This window comes from Furipterus horrens, unplaced genomic scaffold (assembly GCF_987537825.1).
Source record: "Furipterus horrens unplaced genomic scaffold, mFurHor1.1.pri manual_scaffold_2, whole genome shotgun sequence".
Classification (NCBI taxonomy): domain Eukaryota; kingdom Metazoa; phylum Chordata; class Mammalia; order Chiroptera; family Furipteridae; genus Furipterus; species Furipterus horrens.
The window spans coordinates 2,457,845-2,484,639 of NW_028327172.1; the positions used below are offsets into that span (position 1 = coordinate 2,457,845).

General features: G+C 59.7%; 1 protein-coding gene across 1 annotated transcript in view; it reads right to left on the bottom strand.

The window, feature by feature from the left end:
• PPFIA1 (PPFI scaffold protein A1) overlaps positions 1–26,795 on the bottom strand; it is a 68,460-nt gene that overhangs the window by 13,194 nt on the left and 28,471 nt on the right. Inside the window, exons 8-23 of the mRNA XM_090257259.1 lie at positions 25,226–25,372; positions 24,044–24,178; positions 23,072–23,146; positions 22,617–22,700; positions 19,460–19,591; positions 18,208–18,270; positions 16,449–16,528; positions 13,928–14,060; positions 10,640–10,863; positions 10,250–10,481; positions 8,119–8,148; positions 5,568–5,710; positions 4,598–4,770; positions 4,192–4,285; positions 573–654; positions 280–480 (exon numbers count right to left, since the gene is read on the bottom strand). Of these exons, the coding sequence (XP_090113385.1) occupies positions 280–480; positions 573–654; positions 4,192–4,285; positions 4,598–4,770; positions 5,568–5,710; positions 8,119–8,148; positions 10,250–10,481; positions 10,640–10,863; positions 13,928–14,060; positions 16,449–16,528; positions 18,208–18,270; positions 19,460–19,591; positions 22,617–22,700; positions 23,072–23,146; positions 24,044–24,178; positions 25,226–25,372 (2,028 nt within the window). The remainder of the gene's footprint in view (positions 1–279; positions 481–572; positions 655–4,191; positions 4,286–4,597; positions 4,771–5,567; positions 5,711–8,118; positions 8,149–10,249; positions 10,482–10,639; positions 10,864–13,927; positions 14,061–16,448; positions 16,529–18,207; positions 18,271–19,459; positions 19,592–22,616; positions 22,701–23,071; positions 23,147–24,043; positions 24,179–25,225; positions 25,373–26,795) is intronic.

Below are 26,795 nucleotides of genomic sequence, written 5' to 3' on the forward strand. Positions count from 1 at the left end.
AAGCTCTTCCCCTTCCCTTTTCACACATTTACACTGAGCTGTGATCACTGGTTTCCTACGTTTTCAAAAACTCCTGCTTCTGTGTGACAAGGCCACTGCAGCCACGCTGGCTGCTAAAAAGCATCAAATAAAGGATCTTCCCGCCACCTGACTGCCACAAATTAGGAGCTGCACGTTTCTGAATGCTGACATTTTACATGGGACCCCTGGGTGTGCTGAAAGGAGCCGGAGGGGCCACAGAGACGGGGCGCGCTGCCCTCGCGGAGCCCCGGCACGCACCGTGCGGGAGGTGGGCGGGGCCGACGGGCTGGTCAGCGACATGATCTCCTGGATGGCCAGCCGCAGCTTCAGCCGGTGCAGCGGGTTGCTGATGCCGATCTCCCGCTGGATCTCCGTGTCCGACAGCGCGGACATGATGGCCCCACTCTTCACGTTGGCCCGGCACGCGGCCACGTACCAGGCTGGCATCCCCACCCAGAGCTGGGGACAGAGAGCGTCACGGCGGGGTTAGGCCGGAGTGTGGCATAGACCACCCCACCCCACCCCCAGCCCGGGACGAGAAGACGACGTACCTCCAGCCAGACGACAACAGTCGGTCCGTCCCACTGCGCAAAGGGCAAGCCTTGCCTCCGGGCTTCCTCCAGCAGCTCGTGCCTGCAGGCAACAGGACACCCAGGATGACGGAGCGCTCCTGCCCGCGCACAGCAGACAGGGGACAGAGGGCCCTCTTCCCACCTTGCTGAGGCCCGAGGGCGCCCACCTCGTCCCCTCCCTCCGCCTCCTGCACCGTCCTCGCTCCTGGCCTGCTGCAAACCACACATGCCGAGAGACGAACACCAGCCAGCCGCACGGTCCCGAGGCAGGGCACCCAAGGGAGGGCGCGCCCACGCTCCCCTTGAGCAAGGCAGCGAAGAGACGCAGGGCGGGAACAGTGCCTGGTCTGACGAGAGGCCCCTCTGGGAGAGCCTCCCCAACACCGAGCGCTGACAACCAAAGAGCGACACGGCCGGCGGCACTAACGCCGGGATGACGCAACGGCAGCGGCCGGGCCTGGGCTGCGTCTACGCTCGTTAGTTAACAAGGTGTCTGCAAAGTTGTGACAGCAAGGCCTCCCGCGCTGTCAGACACTCTGTGGGCCAACAGCTCCGTCCGTGCATACGGGGGCTCGAGAGGCCTCCAACGCCCGTGGCCACAGGGCAGCAAGTGGGGCGCGCCCTGGGACCCCTGCAGGCCGGACTGCGGAGTCTCTGAACCCTGGGTCGACCACGGTCACACCTTTAGAAATGGTTCTGTCTGGGAAGGAGACCCGACTGGGGGCAGTGAACACCCAACACACAGACGACGTGGTACAGGACGGTACCCTGAAACCTACGCACCTTTATTAACCAACGCCCCCCCACATACGTTCAGGAAAAATGAGAAGAAAACTAGTTTCTTCCGAGTTCCGTTATGAAGTGCTCCCTGCCTTTCACGGGGGAGCGTGGCATTGGCTTCCTGAGCCCTGTTCGAAGCTCCTCAGCCGTGATGCTGAGTCAGCAACACGGCCCATGGGGCAGGACGGCAGCAAACGCGCACACGCCCGGCAGCCAGGGCGGGGGCTCCCGGCTCCCTGTGTCCGCGGCACGTGTTTAACCAAATGCGTCCGTCTGCTGATAACGGTCAGGAAAGAGGTAACGGGAGGCTCCACGAGGCTTATCTTCCCCACTGCGCTGTGTGCTCACAGGCTTTCTAGAAGACACTTTCATTTTTAACATCAAAAGCCTGGGAAAGAAGGGGGGACTGAACGGGGGCACAGGTCCATTTACCCCATGGGCTGGGGCACCCCGGAGACATTTTTAAATTCCTAGGTCATTTTCAGTCAGTCACTTTCCTGCAGTAAGTTCTGTAGAACGCAGCACTTTAATCTTAAAGATACATATCAGGTCTTTAATACAGTGAATAGCATTAAAGTCTTCTTGAGTGAGACTGTGAAGGCTATGTATCATTAAAGCTCAAACTATTTCGCCTAAGATTTCAAATAAATGTTTCTTAGGTCAACCTTAGGTTTCCTGTGAATAATAAAATAACTGTAATTATCTAGGAATAATTATCAGAGATCACAAATGTCTTAAGAGTTCAAGTAGCGTATTTTTAAAAGACCAAACTTCTTCAATTGAAACCAGCAAAGCTACTCACACATGAGACAGAAACGGAGCCCCCGCCCCAGCACTGCGCTCTTCCGGGGCCAGGGACTCTGCCGGCTGGAGGGGGGCGGGGCCTGGCTGGGTGGGACTGACTTCAGGGTCCCGAGGACAAAGTCTCCTCGAACCTGTCAACCCCGTGCAAGCCTTGGGAGCCACAGGAGCAATAGCAACGCCTCCGGGAGGCGGAGCAGGGAGGCGCCTGCCCCCCCCGACAGCACCCCAAACACCGAGTCCTGAGCGGCGGCCTGGCGGGGGGCTTTCGGGATCCCTGCGCTCTGAAACGCACTAACTAGCAACTGGATCCCAAGCGCTTTTCCGGAGACCTCGCTTTTTAACATGAGGCAGCTTACTCACGGGAAACAGGGGACAGAGGGTTAAAGACCGTCCTTTACTCCATCCGAGGGCACTGGCGAGCACCGTGCACCAGCCACAGCCGCTCCTGTGTATAGAAGGCCTCTTCCACTCGGGACGCACCCCTGCGTCTCTAGAGAGGAGGCCGGGCTCCTGATGAAACTGCACTGAGGCACTGGGGGAGGGACGCCAGCGAGGTCAAGAAGATCCCAGCGGGTGGCCGGCCCACTGTCCGCTGGCTTCCTGGCTCCCTCCCCGTTGGCCAGCCCACAGCCTGGCGCGGGGCCGTCGCCCCTTCCGCTCTGCGGGTGACTGTCCCCAGGCCCCTGCGCTGCGGGCGGGAAGGGGACAGGAGCACACCTGGACACCACGCCTGGACCGGCCCCAGGCCAGCTCCAGTCCTGCCCCTCCTGTGACTCAGTTCCACAAACGTCCCTTTCTCGCTTCATCGAGGACCTGCGCTTCTCTGCCTTGCTCCCGAGAGTGCCCATCACAGACAACCATTTCCTCAGCCTGGGACGGGCACAAACGACTCGGCTCTGCAGAGCACACCAACCCACCCAATGACGGGCCCCTTCCGAATGGCTCCCAGAGCCTCTCCTCCTCTGCTCCCCACACCCTCGGAGCCCACGGGACAGGCTGGAGCCCCCGCAGCCGGCGCACGGGAACGAGGCACCCTTCACAGGCCAGCGCCGCAGACAATGAGAACGCATCCCCACATCTATCTACGAAGCGTCCCTCCGCAGGTCAGCTTTATCCCCGCTTACCCGGTAAGGCTGAAACCCCCCCACTCCAGGCGGAGGAGGGGCCTCCGTGCTCCGGGTTTTCCCCGACGCTCTAACACTAGAACTTGCCAGGCACGACCATGGCGCCCAGGAAGCGACCCGCTCCTAGACACTCAGTCACAGCCACGGGAACTGAGCTGGAGGCTCGGAGCCAAGGCCCCCAGCGTGACCATCACCACTCCAGAGAAACCTACCCACCACCGACACGCACCCACACGTGCACACACACGTGCGCGCACACACAGCCCCAAGTGTGAGATTCAGTCGCGCTGGGGCAAATACAGCCGTCCCTCGCTATATCGTGGCTCACTTATCGCGGCCTCACTGTATCGCGGGGTTTTTAAAAATATTACGTTTAATCATTTATTGCCGACTTTTCGCTCTATCGCGGATTTTGCGGTGCTGTAGCCGCATGTTGTTGAGGCTACGTAGGTTTAAGAGCGTAGAATAAGTGAAGGCTCCTCCTTCGCAGGCAGGTCCGGGACGTCACGCCCGCGCTGAGTGAGGGAAGGCTGTCCAGCTGTGCAGGCGTGCACGGCAGGCCCACCCACGGTCGCTGTCCCTGCGCCCAGAGGTCCCAGCGCTGACCTGTGCGGGGCAGGCCCAGGTGCAGACGCCCCGGGACCAAGCCCCACAGAAGCAGCGGCAGCCCCGCTGGACAGCTGCCCACCATGGACTGGGCGTCCACGTGGGGCCCTCGTGAAGCTTCCCCCCTGCCCCGGGTCCCCCCAGGGGCCTGACAGAGGCTTCCGGCCACCCTTGCAGAAGGCCGTGCGCACACACCGCTGCTCAGCACACTTCACCCGTAAAGACGAGTCAAAGGCAGCACAGCCAACAGCTATTCGGGGAGCGCGACACAGTAAAAAGCTTACTTTTTCTGAAGTTTGCGATTTTTCTCAGCCTGTCCTCCCAATTTGCTGAGTCCCAAGGCATCTTGAGAGGAGTTTTCCGTCTCCAAAGCACCAGCTACGAGGAAGCAGGGTGGTCAGAACAAGAGAGAACATCAGACTGGCCAGGCAGGCGATTTCATCAACGGGTGGACAGTGTTTGTAGGGGGTGACCTGCAGGCCGCTCCTGATGCCACCATGGTCCCCGGACACTGAGCCCTTGCCGTGCATGAGAGGCTGTTACTCTGGCAAAGGGACGTTACCATGGCTCTCTGGTTCATACGGACGCACGGAGAGACCCCACAGCTCCCGGGCTCGGGCCCCTGGAGGACACCCGCGGGTGTGGCAGACCCCGGCCCTGACGGGGGGGCGCTATGCGGGGAGCACCGACCTGGTCCCAGCCCCTCCTTGCCGAGGTGCCCCGGGCGCGCCTTTTCCTTCTTGCCAAACAAGCGGCCGATGGAGGACTTGATGCCCTTCTTCTTGGGGGCTTTGTGGAGCGAGTCCTGGCTACTGTTACTGCTGCTGGGGTTGCTCACCGGGCCGTCCTGGGAGCCTGTTGAGCTGCAGGGACAGAAAATGGCCCTTAACAAGTGCCACGAGACCCCCGGTCCCACGAACCAGAAATTGCCGCGGTTCTACTCCTCGTTCTCAAGCCTCACAACGAACACCTCCTCCTCTGACTTCTTTTCAGATGCTCCCGCGTAGGAAACGCCGGCTCCCGGTGGCCCAGGACGGAGGCTGAGGCTCTCCGAGGGGGAGTCTCCTTCCAAGGAAGGCAGGCGCCCACGCCACCAGCCGCAGAGGTCACCTCTCAGCGAGGGACACCGCAGCCCCACTCTCCCAGCTCCCACAGCCCCCCGTATGCCTGTCCCCTGGCTGAGAAACGGGAGCGAGGGTGACCAACGCAGGGGCTGTCGCCTTGGACGACTGCCTGGTGCAGAGCAGGACGGGGAGCCTCCACAGCCTGAAAGGCACAGGGGCTGCCCCGCAGGGAGGGGACCGCCAGAAACACCCCATGTGCAGGGCAAATGTCCCAGCAAGCATAGGAAGGAAGTTCTCAAAACAGCCCGTTTGGAGGGTCTGGGGAAATGAGGGTTCCCTAGCGTGGCCGGTCCCGCCTATGCACAGCTCGCCCACACCCTCTGCCCAAACGGACCGCGGCCCCGACCCCTCATGGCGCCTGGGGCCCTGCCGGCACCCCGAGAACGGATCTCCGTCCACGCCACTGAATTCGCAGGACTGCTTCACAATCACTGTGCTCTTTTCTCTCTTTCAAGGAAAGATTGACGAGGTCCCTTAAGGCGGAGACCCGAAGCGCGAGCGCGCTCCCGCACGGGTGGCGCCGGGCCCGCCCTTACTTCCTGAGGTCCTCGTGGCTGGCTGTGTGCGGGGCTCCTCTGTGCAGCCTGTCTAGGCGGAGGGACCTCGGGGAAGGCGGGGGGGACGTTTCACATTTTATGGTCGTCTTGTCATCTCGTACCTCTTCTCGGGACGCGGGCAGCTGAGGGCGGAGACACGTGCAAAGTCAGTTAACGACAGACTTGACCCCCCAAAAAACCAGATACCACACAGGCTGTGAATCATAATCACAAACTCATCTGACCACTATCAGCCATGCTTTTGGCCTCAGGCCTGGGCCATGTTAGGGGACAGTGTGGTCACGAGACGCAGGACCCAGGCCTCGGTGAGCACGGCTGGGAGCTGACCCCCGACCTCACAGACGGGCCGGCGCTCACTCGCCCCGAGGAGAGCTGGGGACCGTGTGGCTCTGACATCACTCAAAAGACATGCCAGCGAGGGCAGAAACCTCTGGGCACACCTGCCCGACCTTTTTGTCTGGGGGGAGGGAGAGAAGCAGCTTGTATCATGATCCAGTATCCTTTTAAGTAAAGATACAAAGTTCTAGGGTCTAGAACAAGTTAACAATGTGGAAAGGTAGTTAACCCTCCACCCTGACACGCGCGTCTGGCTTGTGTTTCTCAACTAATGTTTAGGTTGTGTGTTATACTGAAATATCATATGCGGTAGAAAAACTGCGTCTGCTCCAGCTTAGGTGAAGTAACCCTAGGTTTCCACTCAGAGGCGGTGTCTGCAGACCCCCGCTTCTTGGTCTGCGGGGAACCTGAGCATGGAAGCAGGCTGGTGGCAACAGTGTGGGGGCAGACGAATCCTCGGGATCACTCACACACGGGACTTGGGGGCTCGGGCCTGGCTGGACCTCACGAACAGGGCATGGCCAGCATCCGTGTGCACACTGAGGCCTGAGCGGCAGACGTGTGGCCTTTTACACACGAGACTGTGCACAGAATGTTGACCCAAGCGGCTCAATGGCAACCAAATGGGTCAGGGCCGAATGGGGCTGCGCTCCTTCAAGACATAACCGCGAGCCGCCGCCGGACAGCTCTGTGTCCTCTCCTGACTTCCAGCCGCCGCCGGACAGCAGGCTGCGCTGGCCACAATGCCCGATGTGAAACGTGGGGGTGGGTTTCGAAGGCGGGTGAAAACAATGATCTGTGAACACCAACAACAACGCCCAGGACGGGGAGGGCCCGTGGGCCGGGCCGGGCCGGCTGTAACGCAGTGGAGACCAGAGGCGGCCCGAGGAAAGGCCGCCCTCATCTGAAGTGCAGCTGACGTGACCAGCCCCCTGCTAAGAACAGGCGCTGCCCCCCACCCCGTGCTGGGGGGACCAGACCCCACGCGGGACTCCGTCTGCACGCCTTCCAGACTCCAGCACGAGGGGAGGCGGCCTGCAGCTGGGAAGTGGTCTCAGCACAGGCCAGCGGCACTGGGGAGGGAGGAGGAGCAGCGTGCGCAGCGGCCAGGTCTGCCCAGCACCGGGCACCCCGCACGCTCGCCTGGCTGCACCCCCGTGGCCACCCCAGAGCAAGGCCCCGAGCAGCTGGGTGGTAAGCCTGAGCCCCGCGGCAGGTTGGCGCACCACCTCCTACCGGGAGGGGTCCCGCCAGAGGACCATGGCAGGGCGGCCCCTCACCAGCCTGTGGCCTGTGCGCGGACCGAGGAGCACGGTCCCTGCCCGACTCCACGGGAGCACCATGCCGGGCCACACCCCACCAGGGACGGCACTGGGACCCTCACCCCAGGGCTGAACTGGACGGCCACACTGCCCTGTGTGAGGAGGGGTCGCCTGCACTGGCCACCTGAGGGGCTGTCCTGTGAGTGCGCCACCAGGCCGAGCGGGACAGGTACGAGGAAGACACGGTGCCTCTCGCTCCGAGAACGGGAAGGCTGGTTCACGGTCACCTATAAGGAGCAGCGGCCCGACCTCCCTGCCGGGGATGCTGTACTGGGGCTCAGGCGCCTGGAGAAAAGGCAGGCCGGGGGTGACGAGGCCGGGGCTGACGAGGCCGAGGGCCCAGGCTCTGAAACCAGGCGGATCTGTGCTGCACTGCTCCCTGACTGTGCGACCTTGGGCGCAGCGCGGGGCCTCTCTGAGCCTCAGTCTCCGCGTCTGTGGAATGGGGCTACCGGCAGTAACCTGCACCTCACGGGGGTGTCTGGGAGGGTCGGGCAGCAGTTCGTAAGCACAGGGCCCAGCGCCCGGCACCCAGCAAGCGCTTGCTAAGCGCCACCAGCAGTGACGAGGGACGGTGGTTTTCCCCAAACCTAGAACCTATGGCCCCACTTCAATGAACTCTAATACCACGTCTATCGTGAACAGGAAGGCAGCGACTGGGCGGCACACACGTGGTGGGGGGCCAATGCTTCCGTGTGTCCCGGGCCTGTGAAACCGCCAAGCACCCACTTCCAACACAAGTCAGCACCCGGAGTGCCCAGTGAGTGTCAGCACAGCCACTGCAATGTCAGCGCGTCAGTCCCCCGCCAGCGCGCACGTCCGTGGAGCCCCTCGCAGGGAAACACAGGCAGGCCGGCCACGGGACAGTTTACCTTTCTGCGGCGTTTCCGGAGGTCACTAGGCTGACAGCAGCGTGCAAAAACGGAGAGAAAGGAGAGTTACTGCGCACTCGGCGTTCACCAGCGACCGGCACACACAGGCAAATACATTAAACGGAGAACGGCAGGGCAAGGGTGGGGGAGGTAAGGGTCAGAAAAAATGTAACTGGAAATGGAACATCGTCTCACCACAAAATTTAAATAAAAGTTATTCAAGATTTTCTAGAGACACTACCAATTACTACTCAGGGAAATAAAACCCGATTAAAATGTGCAAGATTATTAAAACAAGCATTCTACGTAACAAAGAGCCCTAACAGTTACATGTCCTAAGCGAACTTCTCCATTACTTAGTTCTCCTTCATGAAGAACCAGTCACAGGCTAATCACTGAGGAAGCTGCTGCGGCACCTGTTAGGGAGCTGAGCAGACCCAGTTTTAGTCAATCACCCGTCAGACATTAGTGGGAAACCCTTACCTAGAATACCTAACGTTTAATTTAAAATTTCTCAAAAATAAATGCATTGCTTCAAGCAGGGAACTCTGAAAATATGGAAGAATAACAGCTAGTGTAATGGCAGGGGAATCTTTACATCTTATAACTCATGATATTTTAACTAGAAAAATTGTCTCTTCAAGGCATTACTTGTGCATGTTCTACACACTGATGAGCCTAACGGTCTTATGTACAACATCACAACCAGAAATTACGTTGTTTGTGTCAAGATTCTATTAATCCTACACTTTCTGGGTTATTTCTTCTCTTTACACTTTTTTTGATTGATTTGAGAGAGAGAGTGAGTTGTTGTTCAATGTGTTTATTGCTGCGTCCCTGGTCAGTTCTTGTCTGTGCCCTGAGTGGGGGATCGAACCCACAGCCTTGGTGCATCATGACGATGCTCTACCCAAGTGAGCTACCCGGCCAGGGCTGGGCTATTTCTTTATATAGGAACATGTCACTGATGAATGACACCCATAATGCATGGTTTTGAGTAAAACCACTCTGGTCCGTCTACATCACGCCTGTACCCACATCTATTACACAGCGACATGCTAGAATTTATCGCCATTGAGTGGAAAACCATATTTAATGAGAAACAAAGACAAAGGAGGCCTACACTAATAAGCCAAGACTGAGCGGGCACACGCTGGGGAGGCTGGGGACGCTGGGGACGGCACTGACACTGTTACCGAGCCTGTGGGGGAGGGCAGTGCAGTGGGCGGTGGGAGGGATGAGGGGCTGTGGGGGGAGGAACAGCAGGAGGAGGAGGAGGGGCAGACTGTGGAGGGCGGAGGGGGACTGAGGTCTGGGTTCACAATGACTAAATAAACACCAAGATGACACAGAAGATCCAAGCCAGACACTCGGTGGCCAGCATGCAGAACGAGAAAAGCAACAGAAAAACACACAGAACTGTCTTGACCACAAATGAAACCGTCAGAGTTTAAAACACCAGGTGATCAACTAACAATGTGCGTCACACAAAGAGCGTATGTCACGATGCCGCAAAGTGGACCAGTCACTGCCGCTCCCCAGGCCACTGGAACACTCCCAGCTGCCTTAAGTGAGCTCGGGTGGGGCAGGGAACGGGCAGTCAGTGTGCTACACGAGGCGGCGCCCGTCCAACGCAGCAAGGCCTGGCTGCTCCTCGCCTGCCCGCCCCGGTGTCCCCAGCACGTGCCTCGGAGGGGCGCCTGGCCCGCTCCCCTAGACTGCAGGCCGGAGCCCTGCCCAGAGGCATCCCTAAGGCACAAGGCGCCGGTCCTCGGTGCACTGCCATGTGCTAGGAGGCCGCCTGCGTTTCCTTTTCTTGTTCGTCTCTCCGCTCCTGGAAACCTGAACTATTTCTCCTTCAAGCTGCCATGCCCACAATTACACAATAGGAGCTTCTGATGAGGTCATGATAACATGCTAAAAATTGTTCCTCTGAGGATTAAAATTAATTTGTCACTGTGCTATTGTGGAACAATCAAGTACTAGCTGTCGTTCAAAATCTTGGACCTCAGAGGATAACAGTGCAAAGCAATACCGGATTTTCCTGCGTCAAACAAACGGCCTATCAGGAGTGCCCAGGCCTAGCCTGGTGGATGGTGCGGGGACGCAGCCAGGCAAGGCTCACACTCACCAGCGTCATGACGCCCAGTCTGTCCACTTCCCGCGCTGGACTGTGCGGGACCCGGCGTGGCGTGGACCGACCGCTGTTTGGCGGGGAGGAGCCCGCGAGCGAGGAGGTGGGGTACGGGGGGATGGAGCTCATGGACCGGAAGCGACCGAGGTTGTCCAGGCTGCCGCTGCCCACGCGACTCTCAATCTCCTCAGCCCGCTGCTCCGCGCTCTGCTTCTCTTCCTGGATGAGCCTGGAACCGCACACACACCCGCCTCCGCGTCGGCGCGCACAGGACACAGAAACCCCAGGAACGGCGGCTCCAACAGCCGACACCCAAGGTCATGGCCGCTGATCTGGGGGTGGCGTCGGTCGGCTGCCTCCCGTCCACACCCGGACCGCGGACTGTACCTGATCTCCTTGTTGATGGCATCCAGCTGCTCCTGGAGCATCATGGCCAGCGTCTGGGCGTCGGCCTGGCCGCTGGGTGACAGCAGAGCAGAGGAGCTGAAGAGCGGGTCCCTGTCGTCCTCCCCGTCTGACAGGTCGACGTCACTCTCGAAGGCCTGCGCCACGTTGGCCAGGACACTGGCTTGCTGGGCCCGTTCCCAGTCCTGCTCATTCAGGGTCTGTACCTGCGAACCAGGAGCCACGTCTCAGCCACGACCCGAGACCATAACCACAGCTGGAAGAACTTACGAGAAACCCATCCAAAGTTTTAAACATTTCTAAATGGAAGCCCAAGAGATTCGGGAATAATGGATCATGCTTCCGGGCTGCTGGCGCCGATTACGCAGCCTAGGAGACTGCCAGTGACGCTGCTGTCCCCACGGGGAGGGAGGCACTCCTGCGACACTGTGCACAAGGATGAGGTGGCCGAGCCAGAGGCGCTGGACAGAGAGACGCCCCCAGGCCCAGCCAGCCGTGCACGGCAATGAGCGCGGTGCGTCCCTGCTGACTGCTCACGCGTGTCACCCCTCCAGTTTCTGGCGTTCCCCGCCCACACAGGCGGGAGAACCACAGACCGGCGCGGGCCCTCCGGAGGCATCGGCCTGGCACCCACACGACATCATACTTCTGGGGTGCTGCTGTTCAGCTGAGTCCCCTACCCGGAATGAGGGAGCACACACTGTGTGTCACTCCAACACATGGGCTAGGAGTGTGTGCTGGGGGCTCCATGAGCCCCGCGGGGCCCTTCCACGCCCTGCCCTCATCTGATCCCCTCCGGGGGCACTCTCAGCGAGGGTGCTGACACCCACAGCCACCCCGGGGGTGGGGGGGGTGGGGGTGGCGCTTGTAGACGCCCACCGGCATGTCCCTCCGTCCCTCCTCCTGAGACCTGGGCCAGCCCCCGCGGCGTACCCCGGGTCTCCTGCCATCACCCCTCCCCCAGTGGATGGTCGTGTTCTATGGGCTCACTCCCATCAGCTGAGAACGTGCGATCCTTCTCTCCTGAAAGGATCAGCAACCACAGAACTCAACACGTGTCTTTCTGGCCGCCTGCATCTCTGTTCCCAGAGTAACGACCCTCCCCAGAGCAGCCACCCTCCTGTCCCCACGTCTGCCTGCCTGTGGCTCCAAGCTGCTTCTCCCAGGCTCTGCGCAGCGTCCCTCTAGCGAAACCTCTGTGTGGCGTGCCCCTGCTCACCTTGCCGCTGTGCCCCACCCCTGCTCTGTGAACACTGGAGAGCCCCGCTGCGTCCTCCCCTCCGTCCACACACACCACCGGGTGAGTGCGTGCTCGCGGCCGAGAGGCAGCCTCCTGGGGCCGGGGCAGCGCCCACTGACGGCCCGACGCGTGCCCGTGGCAGCCTGAGCAGGGCTGAGGCTCAGCTCCTGGCCCGTCTCCCTGCCCTCTGCTGGCCCCTCCTCCCAGGACTCAGGCCCCGCCTGCCCTACGGCTGCCCAGCCAGAGCCCACAGCCCCCTCGGACGCGTCTCTCACCTCCCATCCATCGGTGCACCCCACTGACACAGCCCCGAAAGTTCCTTCTTGTATCACTTCACATTTCTGCTCAAATGTCACCCCCCTGGTGACACCGCACTGGCTAGTCCTGAAAATGAGCCCTCTCCTCGTGCTACAACTTGGGAGTCCCCGACTCCTTCCCCACGCATGCCCAGCTGACACATTGGTGGGGTCACCCTCCCCACTCTGCATGGGCAGGCCCGAGACCTCCGTCTGAGCAAGAGGACGCTGTGCCACAGAGGCCTGCACCTCCAAGGCTCTAGGGCCTTCTCCTGGCCCTGTCTCAGGGGTGCCGGGAAAGCCACCGCCATGCTGTGCGGACACTCGCGCAGCCTGCGACAGGTCCTCAGGGACAGAATGGGACCTTCCTGCTCAGAGCTGGAGGCGGGGCTGGCAAGACCGCCCTCCAGCCCCGGCTCAGCCTTCTGACGCCCATGACCTTGGGCGGACTGAGCCAGGATCATCCAACTAACACGCTCCCAAGTTCACAGAGCGGTGAACTAGTCACGTCACCAGGAAGCTGTCGTCCTCTGTTACCATGGCAACAGGCCACGGACATACACCGCATCCTTGACTTTCATTCACTGCCTGGCTCTGCTCTCTGGAATGTGTGCGTGGGAGGTGCCGGCACACTGCCTGCTTTCAGTCACGGATGCAGCCCTAGGCACATAAATGACAACTGGCACTAATCAGAGGCCCCACGCGTACAGGTGCTCAAAGCACAGAACAGCACGTAAAAACCTCTGCTGTTAAACAAAGGTATTCCCATCTCAAACATGAATTCTTTTCACTGAAAGATAAATACTGCTGATGCTTGAACAACATGGGATGGGGTGCCCACACCCTCCCTGTGCAGTCAAAAACGCACGTGTGAATTTTGACTCCCCAAAAACTTGACTAACAGCCTCCTGCTGACCGGAAGCCTTGCCAGTAACACGTGTGTCGATGAACATGTGCTTTGTCTGTCACGGTATGTACCGCATTCTTACAGCAAAACAAACAATTGATGCTTCCCTCTCTCCCCCTCTCCTCGCTCTAAAATCCACAAGCATGTCCTCGGGTGAGAGGAGTAAAAACAAAATTCGCCTGGGCTGGTGTGGCTCAGCGGGCTAGGCGTCATCTTGTGAATTGGAGGGTCCCAGGTTCAATTCCCAGGGAGGGCACATGCCTGGGTAGCAGGTTTGGTCCCAACTGGAGGGGGTACAGGAAACAACTGATCGGAAGTTTCTCTCCCTCTCTCCCCCCTTTCCCCTCTCTCTAAAGTCAATGAGCATGTCCTTCGTGTGGTTAGAAAGAAAAAATAAGTTATTAAGAAAATCATAAGGGTAAGAAAATACGGTTACAGTACTGTGTTTACAGATACCGTAAGTCAAGTTTAAGTGGTATGTTTACAAGTTTAAAAAATCACGTATAAGCCGACGTGCGCAGTTCAAAGCCATGTTGTTCAAGGGTCAACTGTGTGTAAACTTGTTCTTAATCACCACTTCGAAACAACTAAGTAGTACCATGTTGTGCTTAAGAGGTTATATTTTATCAGAATTTCCATTCTCTAAAAAGAATGCACACCTTGAAAGCAAGCTTTTGCCCAGAAAAAGGAAACCGGGGCGGGGGGGGGGGGGGAGGAGAGAACATGACTTACTGACAATGTCAGCCTCTCACAGTCTCAACCTCAACCCCCCAGGGACATGAGTGACTCATGCAGGCAGGTGACTGGGAGGGGACAGGGGCCCTTGCCTTGGAAGGCTCGTCCCGCAGCGCTGCCACACGGCCCTTCTGGGGGCGCCGCAGCACCGGGCCGCCGAAGGAGTCCGTGGGGCCATCCGCCATGGGGAACCGGAAATCTGGGACGCTGCCCAAGTGGGGTCGGCTGAAACAGGAAGAAAAAATCATTAGAAGAAAAGCGAACTCACCTTGCCCACAAACCAGCAGCTGCTGATGTGGGAGACCAGTGGGGTCACAGACAGGACTCCATGAGGGGCGTGGCCCTTGCTCACTCCAAGGCCAGTTCCCTGCTGACCCTGATGCTTCTGGCCCCTCCAGGAGGGACCTCCACATGGTGACCTCAACGTGCAGGAAAACCAAGGCGATGCTATGGAGCACAGAGCTGGCTGCATCTCAGCCTGTCCCTTGGGTCAAGCTGCTGGGCCCAGGACGCTCCCTGCTCTCCCTGGCCAACCGGGGGGTACACCTGTGCTCCACGGAGGCCCTCAGCTGCTCTGTGACTGCCCCACTTGCCAGGTGCCATGGGGGCGGCCAGTCCTCACACCCCCCAGTGGTGAGGCTGTCCCCAGTGTGCCTGAGGGACCAGCTCAGCAGCCCCGGCGCCTGGCTGTCCCATCTCTGAATCACACGCACAGATCGCTGTGCAGCCCGACTAGCAGACCCTGAGCCCCAGGCCGGAGAGGTCCCCAGCCAGGAGGCCGGGCCCAAGCCCGCGATGGGGGCCCTAGGCAAAGACCTGCAGAGGGACCACCAGCAGGAGAACGGGTCAGGAGGGGGAAGGAGCGCACGCCCCAAAGGCCCTGCCTCCCTGGCTCAGCGCCTGCACCTCAGTCCCACACCATTGCCCAGGAGCAAGGGCGGCTGCCTTAGGGCGGCTGCCTGAGTTTTCAAAAGCCCTTAAGGTGCAGGGAAGTCAAACCCACTCATGTGACTCAGGTAAGTTAAGAGGCCTCTCGTGCCTGGTCCCACGGCCTGCAGACAGGGCCGGGGTGACATGTCAGCTCATCTGCTTGCCTACACTCTTTTGAAAATGCCTTTGAGACACCGCACAAGATCTACCCAAGTCTGGGACCCGCTCCCCTTCCCTCGCTCCTCAAGGAGCTGCCTGGGCTTCCCCAGCAGCGTCTCCAACAGCAGCTCTGGGGCTGTGGCTCGCTCCCAGCCAGCGGAAAGCCCCATGTGCGCGGGCCTGCGCGGGGTCTCAGTGACTCACAGTTCTCCCCCGTCTATAGACACCTCCTAGATCGAACGTCCTTCCCCAGGCTGACCTGCCACCACCGGGTCCCTCCCCTCCCCACCCAGGTGACGTGCGCAAGCCCGTCCTCGCCTTCTTTCACACTCCGCCGTCCAGGCTAGCTGCCCTAGCTGGAGAAGGTGACAAACACAAGACGACCAACCCACTATGAAGTCATGCCACCTAGGCTGAGCTCGCTCCTGCTCCCCTCAGCTGAGCCCTGCCCGGGGCTCTGTGACGCGTCTCCCCACTCCCACAGCCCCGCCTGACACGAGGTCTCCACATCTGCGCCCCTGAAGCACACCCTTCCCCCGAGCTGTGCCCAGCCACCCCCCCGCCCCGCCCTGGCCACACAGCCACATGTGATGGTGGCCACCCCTCCTGCAGCCCCTGCACAGAGGCAGCACTGGGCACCTCCCTCTGGTCACCTTCCACTTTTAATGCCACCCCGTGGGCTGGCAAACGTGCCACGTCCTCCACTGTCACAACGGACCCACCTCTGCCATCCCTTCGTTACTCCAACTTCCAAGAGCAACACCCACGACGTGCATGTCCGCGGCCCCCATTCACCCGCAGGCACCTCCAACACACGCCTTCAATCCCTGCGGCAGCGCGTCTGCCGCGGCCACACCGCCTCGCCAGCCTGCCAGCGGCGAGCACCGCCCACGCGCCCTCTCTGGACCGGCTCGCGCTCAGGCCTGGAAGCCCCGCCTCCCACGGTCTGCTGGGCCTGCCTAGCCACTACGGCCCCTCCTCCTCCCTGAAGTGGGTCGGCAGGGACAGCCCCAGGCACGCCAGACCTCCGCGATACTGAGTGCAAAGGCAGAACGATCTGGACCGGCCCTCAGCGCCTCCTGCATCGCCTGCCCTGCAGACAGATGACCGTCCCCTTTCACACTCGTCAGCGACCCCCGCTGAAGCATCCCTTTCCCCTCGCGACCAGTTTCTACGAGAGGCGAAGGCTCCTTTTCACCCTCAGCGAGTGACAGCCCTCGCGACAAGGTGGCAGCGCAGGGTGCCGGCCACCAGCCCGCTGCCCCCACCGCAGCCACGCAAGGCCCGTCACTGACCGCAGAGACGCCTAGAAGCCTCCACGAAGGCCAGCACGCGGGGCGCACGCTGTCGGCAGACGCTCCCGCCCCACCTCGCGGCCTGCGCACCGGCCCTCGCTCCCTCCACCGCCCGCCCCACACCAACGGGGCCTCACCTGCCAGGTGCTTCCAGTGCACGCCCCCAAACCAGAACGGACCTCCCCACCGCCCCCGTCCCCCCAGCTCCTCGGGGAGGAGAGCGTCGTACCTGTGGTGAAGGGCAGCGCCTCTCAGCCGCAGCTGCTCCAGCTCGGCCCGCAGAGCTTCCACGTTCAGTACCAGCTGATCCTACAAAACAGCAATGACGCTCGGTGCCACCGCGGCGGGAATTAAGTCCTCCTGTCCGTGTGCGCCGACGTCCGACACAAGCACCACAGGCTCACCGAGCAGTTAGACCACAAAACGTTTCAGTTCTGAGAAAATTTCCTCCAAGAGCCCTGAAGCGCACAGACACTCGGACCACCAAAGCACCCTTGGACACGCGGATGGATACAAAGGCAGCTCAGTCCCAGAGCGCGCACCGGAGACACCCCCAGCCGCTCACAACGCGGGCTTTCTGAGTGCGGCGTCTTACCGGGGCAGGGGCGTCAGGGCCCACACCCCGCTCCTCCGCACTCTGTAGGGGGCTCCCACCAGCTGCGTGCGGCCCCGCCCGCCACGGCTGTGCCCCGCCCACCAGCTCCGGCCCCGCCCACCACAGGTGTGCCCCCCCATCAGCTCTGGCCCCGCCCACCACGGCTGTGCCCCGCCCACCAGCCCTGGCCACTCCTACCAGCTCCGGCCCCGCCCACCACAGGTGTGCCCATCAGCTATGGCCCCGCCCACCACGGCTGTGCCCCGCCCACCAGCTCTGGCCACTCCTACCAGCTCCGGCCCCGCCCACCACAGGTGTGCCCCCCCATCAGCTCTGGCCCCGCCCACCACGGCTGTGCCCCGCCTACCAGCCCCGGCCCCGCCCACCACAGGTGTGCCCCCCCACCAGCTGCGGCCCCGCCCGCCACGGCTGTGCCCCGCCCACCAGCCCTGGCCACTCCTACCAGCTCCGGCCCCGCCCACCACAGGTGTGCCCCCCCACCAGCTGTGGCCCCGCCCGCCACGGCTGTGCCCCACCCACCAGCTCCGGCCACTCCTACCAGCTCCGGCACCGCCCACCATAGGTGTGCCCCCCATCAGCTCTGGCCCCGCCCACCACGGCTGGGCCCCGCCTCCTTCCTGCACTGGCGGCAGGAAGGGCACTGAGCAAGGTCGCTCCCCGTCCCTCGGTCGCTCTGCTCTGCGACCCGTCCACCCACTGCCCTGGCCACGCGGCCACGCAGCCCTCAAAACGGGGCCGGTCCAGCTGAGATGCGGTGTGACTGTGAAATGCACTGGGCTCCAAACTTAATACGCGGAAAGAGCACATGAAGCGGCTCGTTCACTTCTATGTGAATTCCGTGACAAGGCCCCGTGTGACTGCCCGGGGTTAAGCAGAATTAACTCCACCTGTTTCCTTTGACTGGGGCGACAAGAAAACCGTAGCTTACAGTGTCTCTGTTGGCCTGCTCTGCTCTAGACGAGAGCTTCGTGTTTGGGTTCCAGCTGTCACATGAGGCCAGGCAGGAGGCACCCCTCTGACCCCCACTCCCTGCCAGACTCAGAACCCCCAGAGTGGTGGGCTCACCAGGAAGAGTCCCGCCCAACAGCAGCAGTGAGCTTAGCTCAACTCGTGGCTCCCTGGGGTCTGACCGACTTAAAGGCTGAAATACGCCCTGGGTGCTGTGGCTCAGTGGACTGAGCTCTGGGCTGCAAACCGAGGGGTCGCCGGTTCGATTCCCGGTCAGGGCACATGCCTGGGTTTCGGGTCGGGTTCCCAGTAGGGGGCACGCATGAGCGGCAACCACACATCGATGTTTCTCTCCCTCTCTTTCTCCCTCCCTTCCTCTCTCTAAAAATAAGTAAATACAACCTTTAAAAAAAGACTGAAATACCTTATCGTGTTGAGTTTCTTCTAATTGCTTTTTTGTATTTTCAACTTCTCGTAATAGAGAATTCTGAAAAGACACAGACAGTGCTTTAGTGTTGATTCTGGAAAGCGTTCCATGCCCTGCCGTGCAGCTGCGCTGTTTGAGACAATAACGTGCCCCAGAAAAGGAGCGGGCAGGGCGCGTGCTGTACCACTGAGCGGTACCCACTCCGAGCGCAAGGCTGGCATGGGCCCGACTGTCGGGAACCCGCTGCCACGTAAAGTGCGCCCCTTCTCTGATCCAGTCTCCAAGTGGGAGCTCGGCACGCTCGTCTTTGTGACGCTGCGGTGCAAGGACTTCTGGGCCCCTCGGCAGAACTGACGCTAGTCCCACTGCCGAACAGAGGGCCACACAGGAATGTGCCGGCCTCAGGCTGGCCCCCCGATCAAGGACGCGCGAAACCACCAGGGGGCTCCAGTCACGCGTTGCCCGGCAGGTTCTGAGTTAGGTAAACGGGCCGCACAACCAGTAGGCGGTCATCCCTGGTCCCTCCCCAGGGACTGTGACCAAGCGCCCATCCCAGGAGAGGTTCTGGGCCTAACCTCTCGGTGCACCGGTGCCCTCAGGACCGGTTTCATGACGCTGAACCCCACTGCGGCCGCTGGAGCCCCTGACAGGCTCCAGGCCCCTCCCCCTCCCTGGTTCCAGCTGAGCTCCGTGAAGACAGCAGCAAGAGCCCGGCTCCGACGCTTCCCAAACGGCATCAACAGCGAGAAGGCAGGAGCTGGACATGAGACTCGGAGACAGATTCAACTTCCAGAGCTCAAGCAACACAGGGCGAGGGCTGGGCCCCAGATTCTAGTGCAGCAGCGGGTAAGCTAGGGCCTGTCGGCCAAGCCCGGCCACGGCCTCCGCCTGCCAGTAGTTTCATTGGAACACCGCTCCCAACTCATTTACGTCTCCAGGGCTTTCATGGTAATTACTGACTAGCACAGATCGGCCTTCCTTAGTCATCGGCAGCAGAAGCCTACAATATGGATTACCTGCCCCAGGAAGGGAACAGTCTGCTGACTCCCACACCAGAGAGGAAGCGTGATACCCAACTTCCCAGGCACGGGCCGGACGACAAGGGAACTCAGGGAATGGACAAGCTGTGCTCCCTCCACTGCAGGGCTGCGTCTGCTCTGTCGTGGCCACCAAGCCCTGAGCACCCATCCCCCGGGAGCAGGTCACAGACACTGCTCCTGCCGGCAGCAGGAGCCCGGTGACATCTGACCTTGTCTTCAAGAGCAGCCATCCTCTCCTTGAGGTGAAGTTGAAGCCTCTCATTTGACTCTGAAAGAAGCTTGTCAACAGTGTCTGATAAACGTTTATTATGTTCCTCGTTCATTTTTTCTCTCTGCCGTGCCTGCAACAGGAGAAACAGAAGCTCAGTCACCTCCAGCAAAGGTGCGATCGCTACTGTCCAAGGGCAGGACCGGGGTGGGAGCGGCACTCCTACCCTAGGTCGTCCCTTCTGCCGCCTGCAGCAGTGCCTGCACAGTCCCCAGCACCGCTCAGGGGGCAGAGAGGCCACAAGGGAGAGGCTGCGGGCTGCAGGAACAGCGCCTGTCACCGTCAGGCTGAGTCAAGAGGCCGAGATGCACACGCGGGGACAGGCGGTTTTCTGAGGCCGCCCAGACGTGCACAAGGCTAGAGGAACCCCAGCGTGCGAGCAGACACCTGGGGGGCACTGGGGAGGGATGAGAACTTAATCCACAAACCACCAGGTAAAAACGTTCACAGTGGGAACAGGTCAGTAAAAACAGACTTTCACTTGTTTTTCTTTATAGTGCTACATCACTTGAACTTTTTGTAGTACAAATTTATATTAAAGTCCTGGCTGATGTGGCTCAGTGGATTGAGTGCCAGCCTGCAAACCAAAGGGTCGCCAGTTCAATTCCCAGTCGGGGCACAGGCCTGGGTTGCAGGTCAGGTCCCCAGCTGGGGGCATGAGGGAAGCAACCACGCACTGATGCTTCTCTCCCTCCCCTTCGTCCTCCTGACCCCTCTCCCTAAAATCAAATAAAAAATAATAAATAAACCTTTAAAGAAATTTGTATTAAAAATTATAAATAATAATCTCAAGCAATTTTAAAATATAGTAACAAAGTTGCTAAGTCTGTACAGTTGATAATTTTATGAAACCACCACCGATTTCATGGTTTGGGCAGCTTGCCTTCGCCCCAGGCCCTGTGTGACCACGGAGGATAAGCGGAAGCACGGGAACTGCAAGCGGGCAGCCCGCTTCAGGGAGGTCGCGGGGCGGCGCTCGGGGCCCCTCCCAGTTGGAGGGCGGCGTGGCCAGGGGCTGAGACACACTCGGGCCCGCTGCCCAGGCAGGCGGCGTGCACCCTGAGGCTGTGCTCTGGTTGCCCGCTCTGCCAACTGCAGGTGCCAGCGCCCCCTCCTCTTTATGGCAGCTGCAGGTTTAAGTGAGGAGCACCTGAAATCAGGACTAACATGCCCTGACCATCATCTGCAGGGGACCCCGCATGCCACACAATAATGTATCGGCATTCAAATGTTTGCAAAGCGAAACTTGGTTTCCTCTGAGTTACTGGAGTCATAACAGAATCCAAATTTCAACCCTTGTCCTTCAGAACGCTGTAAGCCAGTTCGGAAAGTAATGAAGCGTAGCCGTAAACAGGCACAGATCGGAGTCTCCCAAAGGTGAGCGTGAGCACAAGCCTGTGTGCGTGAGCCTGGGTGTCTGCACGTGTGTGTGCATGCACCAGTGTACATATGGGTGAGCGTGTGTGTGCATGCATCTGTACACGTGTATGCATACGTACATGTGCATGTACCTGTGTGAGCTTGTGCATGAGCCTGTCTGCATGTGTGCATGCACCTGTGTGCATGGGAGCTTGTATATGGATTTGTACATGCCTGTGTGTGTGCATGAGCATGCACCAGTGTGCCTGTGTGGGCTTGTGTGCACAGACCTGTGTGCCTGTTTGTACATGTGTGAACTTGTGTGCATGTGCATGAGACTGTCTGCATGTGTGCGTGCACCTGTGTGCATGGGAGCTTGTGTGTGGATTTGTACACGCCTGTGTATATGCATGAGCGTGCAACAGTGTGCCTATGTGGGCTTGTGTGCCTGTTTGTACGTGTGTGTGTACTTGTGTGCATGTGCATGAGACTGTGTGCATGAACATGTATATAAGTCTGTATGAGCGTGTGCATAGCCTGTGTATGTGTGGACAACCTGTATGTGCATGCCTATGTGCATGTTCACAAGCCTGTGTGTACCTATGTGTATGTACCTGTTTGTGCACATGTGTACATGAATCTGTATGTTTGCATGCACACGCTTGTGTATGTGCACAAGCCTGTGTATTTATGTGTCTTCAGGAGCCCGTGTGTTATTTGCACATGCATCAGCCTGTATATGTATATGCCTGTGCAAGAGCCTGTGTGTGGGTGCATGTGCATGAGGTTCTGTGTGAGTGTGCATGAAAGTGTGCACGAAAGTGTGCACGAGCCTGTGCGTAGGTGTGTGTGCATGAGCCCATGTGCACGAGCGCATGCATGAGCATGTGTGTGCACTGACAGGCAGGTGACAGCCGAGCACGCAGTCCCTCGGTCAGAGCCGGGATCTTCACCTCATGGCAGCTCATGCACACGCCTGGCAGGCCACGGCCAAGAATGCAGGTTTCTGGTGCAAACAGCCCCTGATGGCCTTGAACGGATGTTGCCAGGTCAGTGCCAGCTGGGCCTGGGACAGCGGCCCACCGTCCCCTGCACTGCTCAGTGCGCTGTGCTGACATGCGGGCGCCTCTTCAGGAAAAACTCCTAGGACTCCCTGACACCAGCCTGCACTGCCGCTGGCTCAAGGCTTTCTAAATCAGCACAGCCCCGTCACGGCCATCCTCTTGCTTAGGAAGACCCATCCCTGCACAGACCTTTCTGTCTGCGTGATAATTCGGCACTTCGGGACAGAGGGCAGGACTGTGACCTGAATTTAGGACTTCGGTGCCATATCCTAAGCAGGCAGATTCTGTTCTAGTCCAGTTTCAGGGGGCCCCAGGCCAGCACCTCAGGTGTGTTTGAGGGGCACCCCAGGCCCCTCCCACTGGTACCTGGAGCAGTCCCTCTGACAGCGCCGTCAGGGCAAACGGCAGCCTGCTTGGACGGGAGACCCATCTGCCCCCTGCAGGACTGCTCACAGGCACCCGACTCTTCGCTGCTACCAACACGACACAAAGCTGTCTGTGTGGCGGGGGCGCCTACCAGCAGACAAGGCGCAGGTGTGGCCACGAGGTAAGCGCGCACAGCAGGAGTGCAGAAGGGCGCAGCGCTGGCAGAGGAGGGAACTGAGCCTTCCCGCCCCCACCCCCGGCACAGCCCCGGGCCCTGCTCAGGGCTGGAGCGTCTGCTTGGTCACGTACCCGCTGCAGCTCCTGGTTCTTCTCCTCCAGCTGCGCCTCCATCTGCCGCAGCCGCTCCTCTATGTTGCCATGTCTCTCTTCGGCCTGTGGGCGAGAACAGCGTAACCTGAACTCACGGCAACACAGCTCTGAGGGCCACATGCTGGGCACTAACTAAAGCGGCAGCAACAGCACACCATGCGCCATGCGGACGCTTCCACGTCCGACGGAAGCGTTTCCTCACATCCCCCAGCATATCCTGGGGGGCTGCATGTTAGCCTGGGAGGCAGCTGGCCCCCCCACCCCCGTGTGGGTGGCCCTGGGCCTGGCTGGGGCGGTGACAAGCCCTGGGAGGGAACTGTGCTCCCCGCCCCGCGCCCAGGCTCCGGGCTTTCTGGCGTTCTCCCCGTCCGAGCCGGCGTGCGGAGTGCGCGTGGACAGCGGGCAGCGAGCACAACCCGACGCGGCACGGCTACCTTCCTAAGCTGGGCAGTGAGTTCGCACAGTTTAGCTTCCTTAGCGGCAGAGCTTCCAGAAGACAAAAGGTCGGACTACGAGACCGACCGGGCACAGGCGAGATGACACGGGAGGAGAGAAACCGAGACTTTAAACGCAGGTCGTGATGGAAAGGGGGCGCTGCTGTCGGAGCCGCTCCATGGCAAGTCTGTGAGCGCCTGTGCCGTCTGACCGACCCGACGCCGGCCGCGCGACAGCGTCCTGCCTGTCCTGCCCCTCTCTCCTGTCCCTGCTGGCAGCTGTGAGCTCGGGCCAGTGAGACAGGACCACTGGCAGCCGCCCCGATCAGGCTGCCGGGCCCAGGGCCCCTGGCACACAGACCCAAGCCTGTCCTCGGCCCAGGAGGGCCGTGTCTGCGGCTGTGCCCGTCGTCCTGTGCGCACTGCCCGGCTGAGTGCCCGGGACACACAGGCTCTGAGACCGCCCTGTCATCTGCCTGCGTCCCCAGGGGTGGGGACAACCACGGGGGCAGGCGCTGTGTCTTGCACATGCCTGGCCAATATGCGTTGAACAAACAAATGAATAAGTTACTTAAAACTTTGTTTATTACAAATGTATTTTGACTGTTTTTAGAAGAGAATGCGCCTTTCCTATTTCTGAGGACCTCTTCTCTTCCTTTACACAGAGCTTCTGTCCTCGGCTTTGAGCTGCTGACGTAACTCCAAGGAGCAGTGACTCCGTGGTCGCCCACACGGGGACAGGCAGTACACATCTGACAAATGGGAGGGGCATTAACATCGGGCAACAGAACGGGGGGCACGTCCGACACTGGGAAAGCGCTCCAGTCCCAAACAGAACAGCACTGAAAGCAGTCGGGCCACGTCAGGGATTCAGGGGCACCCTCAGGCCAACGACCGAGGCGGCCCGCCAACGAACCCCGCTCCCGCCCGAACTCCCGCCGTGCAGGGGAGGAGGCCCGCCCGGGGCAGCACCTTGGAGAGAGCGGCCACCCGCTGGGCCAGCTGGGCCTCCACCTCGGGCAGCGTCTCCGCTTTCCGCAGGGTCAGCTGCAGCTTCTGCTCCGCCAGCTCCAGGCGTTCCTGCAGCTGGCGGTTCTTGTCCTCGGTCTGTGGAGAGAGCGGAGCGACCGTGAGCACGGGCCCCCAGGGACCCACGCAGACCCACGGCTGCACAGCGACGCCCCCTCCTGCCGGGAGCCCGCACCCACCTCCTCGGGCCCGAGGACCCGTGGGTCAGCGTTAAAGAAGCTCTGTTTTCTGCAGCCGCTTGGTCACGCGTCTTAAAAAGTGAGACCCGCTTCTACAGACAGCTGGCTGCGTGGGGCTCGGCCACATGCAACTTCAGTCGCCTCAGAAAAACGGGCCTCCCAAGAGCATGCTATGAAATGCATCTCGTTTTTGTAAACGTGTGATTATTCTTTTTTAAAAACCCTCTTACTCTAAAACAACGTCAACACAGAAAATGTAGACAAAAGGATTTTTTAAAAAGAAGACGCAGAGGCCATCGGTGAGGGCGGGCCCAGGGGGTCGGCCCGTGTCTCCGCGCCCTGCTGCCTCCCGCGGCCAAGGCCCTGCGCCCGCGGTGCTGTGAGGCCCCTCTATGCTCTCACACAGCATCCCACGCGTTATTTATACCAGTGTCCTCACATTTAATTTTTACTTTTTATTTTTGGTCCTAACGATCCACTTTATAACACACCCGACAAACTCGCTTTGCCTTCAAGGCTCCGGCCTTGGTCCTTCCGGTTAACTCGTGACTACCCGAGGCTCCAGAGCAACAGGGGCAGGAGTGGCTCACGGACAGACGCCCCCGACGACTGCCCTTCCACACCGACCGGTTACTTGGCGCACTGGCCCCAATTGCTCACAAGCAGCCACATGTTTTAAAGTTCTTTGCCATTCTCTGTCCCTTTGGTAAAAAACGCTGACAAGTAACAGATTGATGTTCAATTAAAATAAAACAGAGGGAAGAACCAAGGCCTGTAACTCCAGAAAGCCGTACCATGGGACCCTACGTAACTGAAGCACAAACGGAGCCCACCCGCACCCTGCAGATAGTCCGAGGTCATAAAGCATTTGTCCCTGGACTCGACTCCAACGGGAGGGTCACGGGAAAAGGGTCCTCAACTTCACAGATTCTGCGAGCGCCACTACCTGCCGGTGCACGGACTCCTTGTTTGCGATTTCGTTTTCCAGCTTGTCATTGAGGTCATGCACGGAGGTGGCCTCACGCTGCGCCGCGAGGTAGCGCTTCTCCAGGGTGGTGACCCTCTCCTCCATGTCCTCCTTCTGGGCCATGGCCTGCGTGCGAAGTGCAGAGGGCAAAGGTAACTAGCACAGACACGTCAGCGTACTTCAGAGAGAGAAAAAATGGAACGGAACCCTAATTTGCAAATCAAATATGAAATCAGTGTCCCCAAAATTAGATTGACAGGGATGCCAATTACTGCAACGTGACTGAAAACGTGCCCACCTCAAATACCACAAACATTCACCTACACTGTCAGCCAATACTCATCTGTCTTAATATGACGTCTGGTCACCCAGTCAACCAACCTTATCCTTTCCTACATCATTTTTCAAAACTGTATAATGGTGCCCTGGCTGGTGAGGCTCAGTGGACTGAGCGCCAGCCTGGGAACCAAAAGGTCGCCGGTTCAATTCCCAGTCCGGGCACAGGCCTGGGTTGTGGGCCGGGTCCCCAGTTGGGAGCGCACAAGAGGCAACCACACAGTGATGTTTCTCTCCCTCTCTTTCTCCCTCCCTTCCCCGCTCTCAAAAACAAATAAGTCAAGTCTCTTTTAAAAACCCTCTAACGGAATGTCCCCATGTTGCACGAACTCCAGAAGCTGAAGCTCCCATGATGAGGACATGTCCCGCGTGCCCCCCAACACAAGCAGGCTTGCCCGCTGGAGAGCACGGGGCCCCTCGACAGCCACCGCAGTGAGACGCCTGCATCGCTTTCTTGAGTAAAAGGTGGATGAACTTACATCCAGGGACCACAGAATTAAGGAGATACATACGGTCAGTGAATGGAAACAGAAGTCAAAGTTTAAGTGAATCGGACACAACCTTGTCACACAGTGTATTACCCAGTATTAGACGCTGAAACTAGGACCGGAAGCTCCTGCTCCTGCCACCCCTGCTCGCCCGAGGAATGCATTTTAGGTCTCTTCCTGTGGACTAAGTGCTAACGCTAGCAAAGCCTTAATATTAAAAGTGACAGGTCTTCACAAAAGAATTTCAAAATTCTCTGCACATGACACTCTGCCACAGACGCAGCTCAGCAGGCTACATGCCACCTGCGCATTCAAAGGTCTGAGAGGGTCTCCCTGAGACGCCCTGCTCGGGGAGAAAAGCCTGGGGCTGCTGGTTTGCGCATCCGTTTTGGTTACAAACAGCAGGTTAAGGAGACAGAAGGCCAATGCTGGGGAAATGACGGAGCCCCGCTTTGCTGCCTGTGGCGGTTCGTCCCTCGTGGCTGCGTGGGCAGAAAGGAGTGCACCTCTGCGGACTGTGAGAGCGCGGGCCTGCGCCCCAGCGTGGGCACACCCCGCCCCTGCTGCATGCCTGAGTCCCAGGGTGCAGGGTCCCTGGCTCCCTGAAGGGCAGGACAGACACCCCTGCACGTGGCCTGCACACAACAGACACCCACGCCCACGGCTCAAGGCCGCGCCAGCAGGAAGTCTGAGCACACGAGGGCTGCATTCAGGCGGCCTGGCCT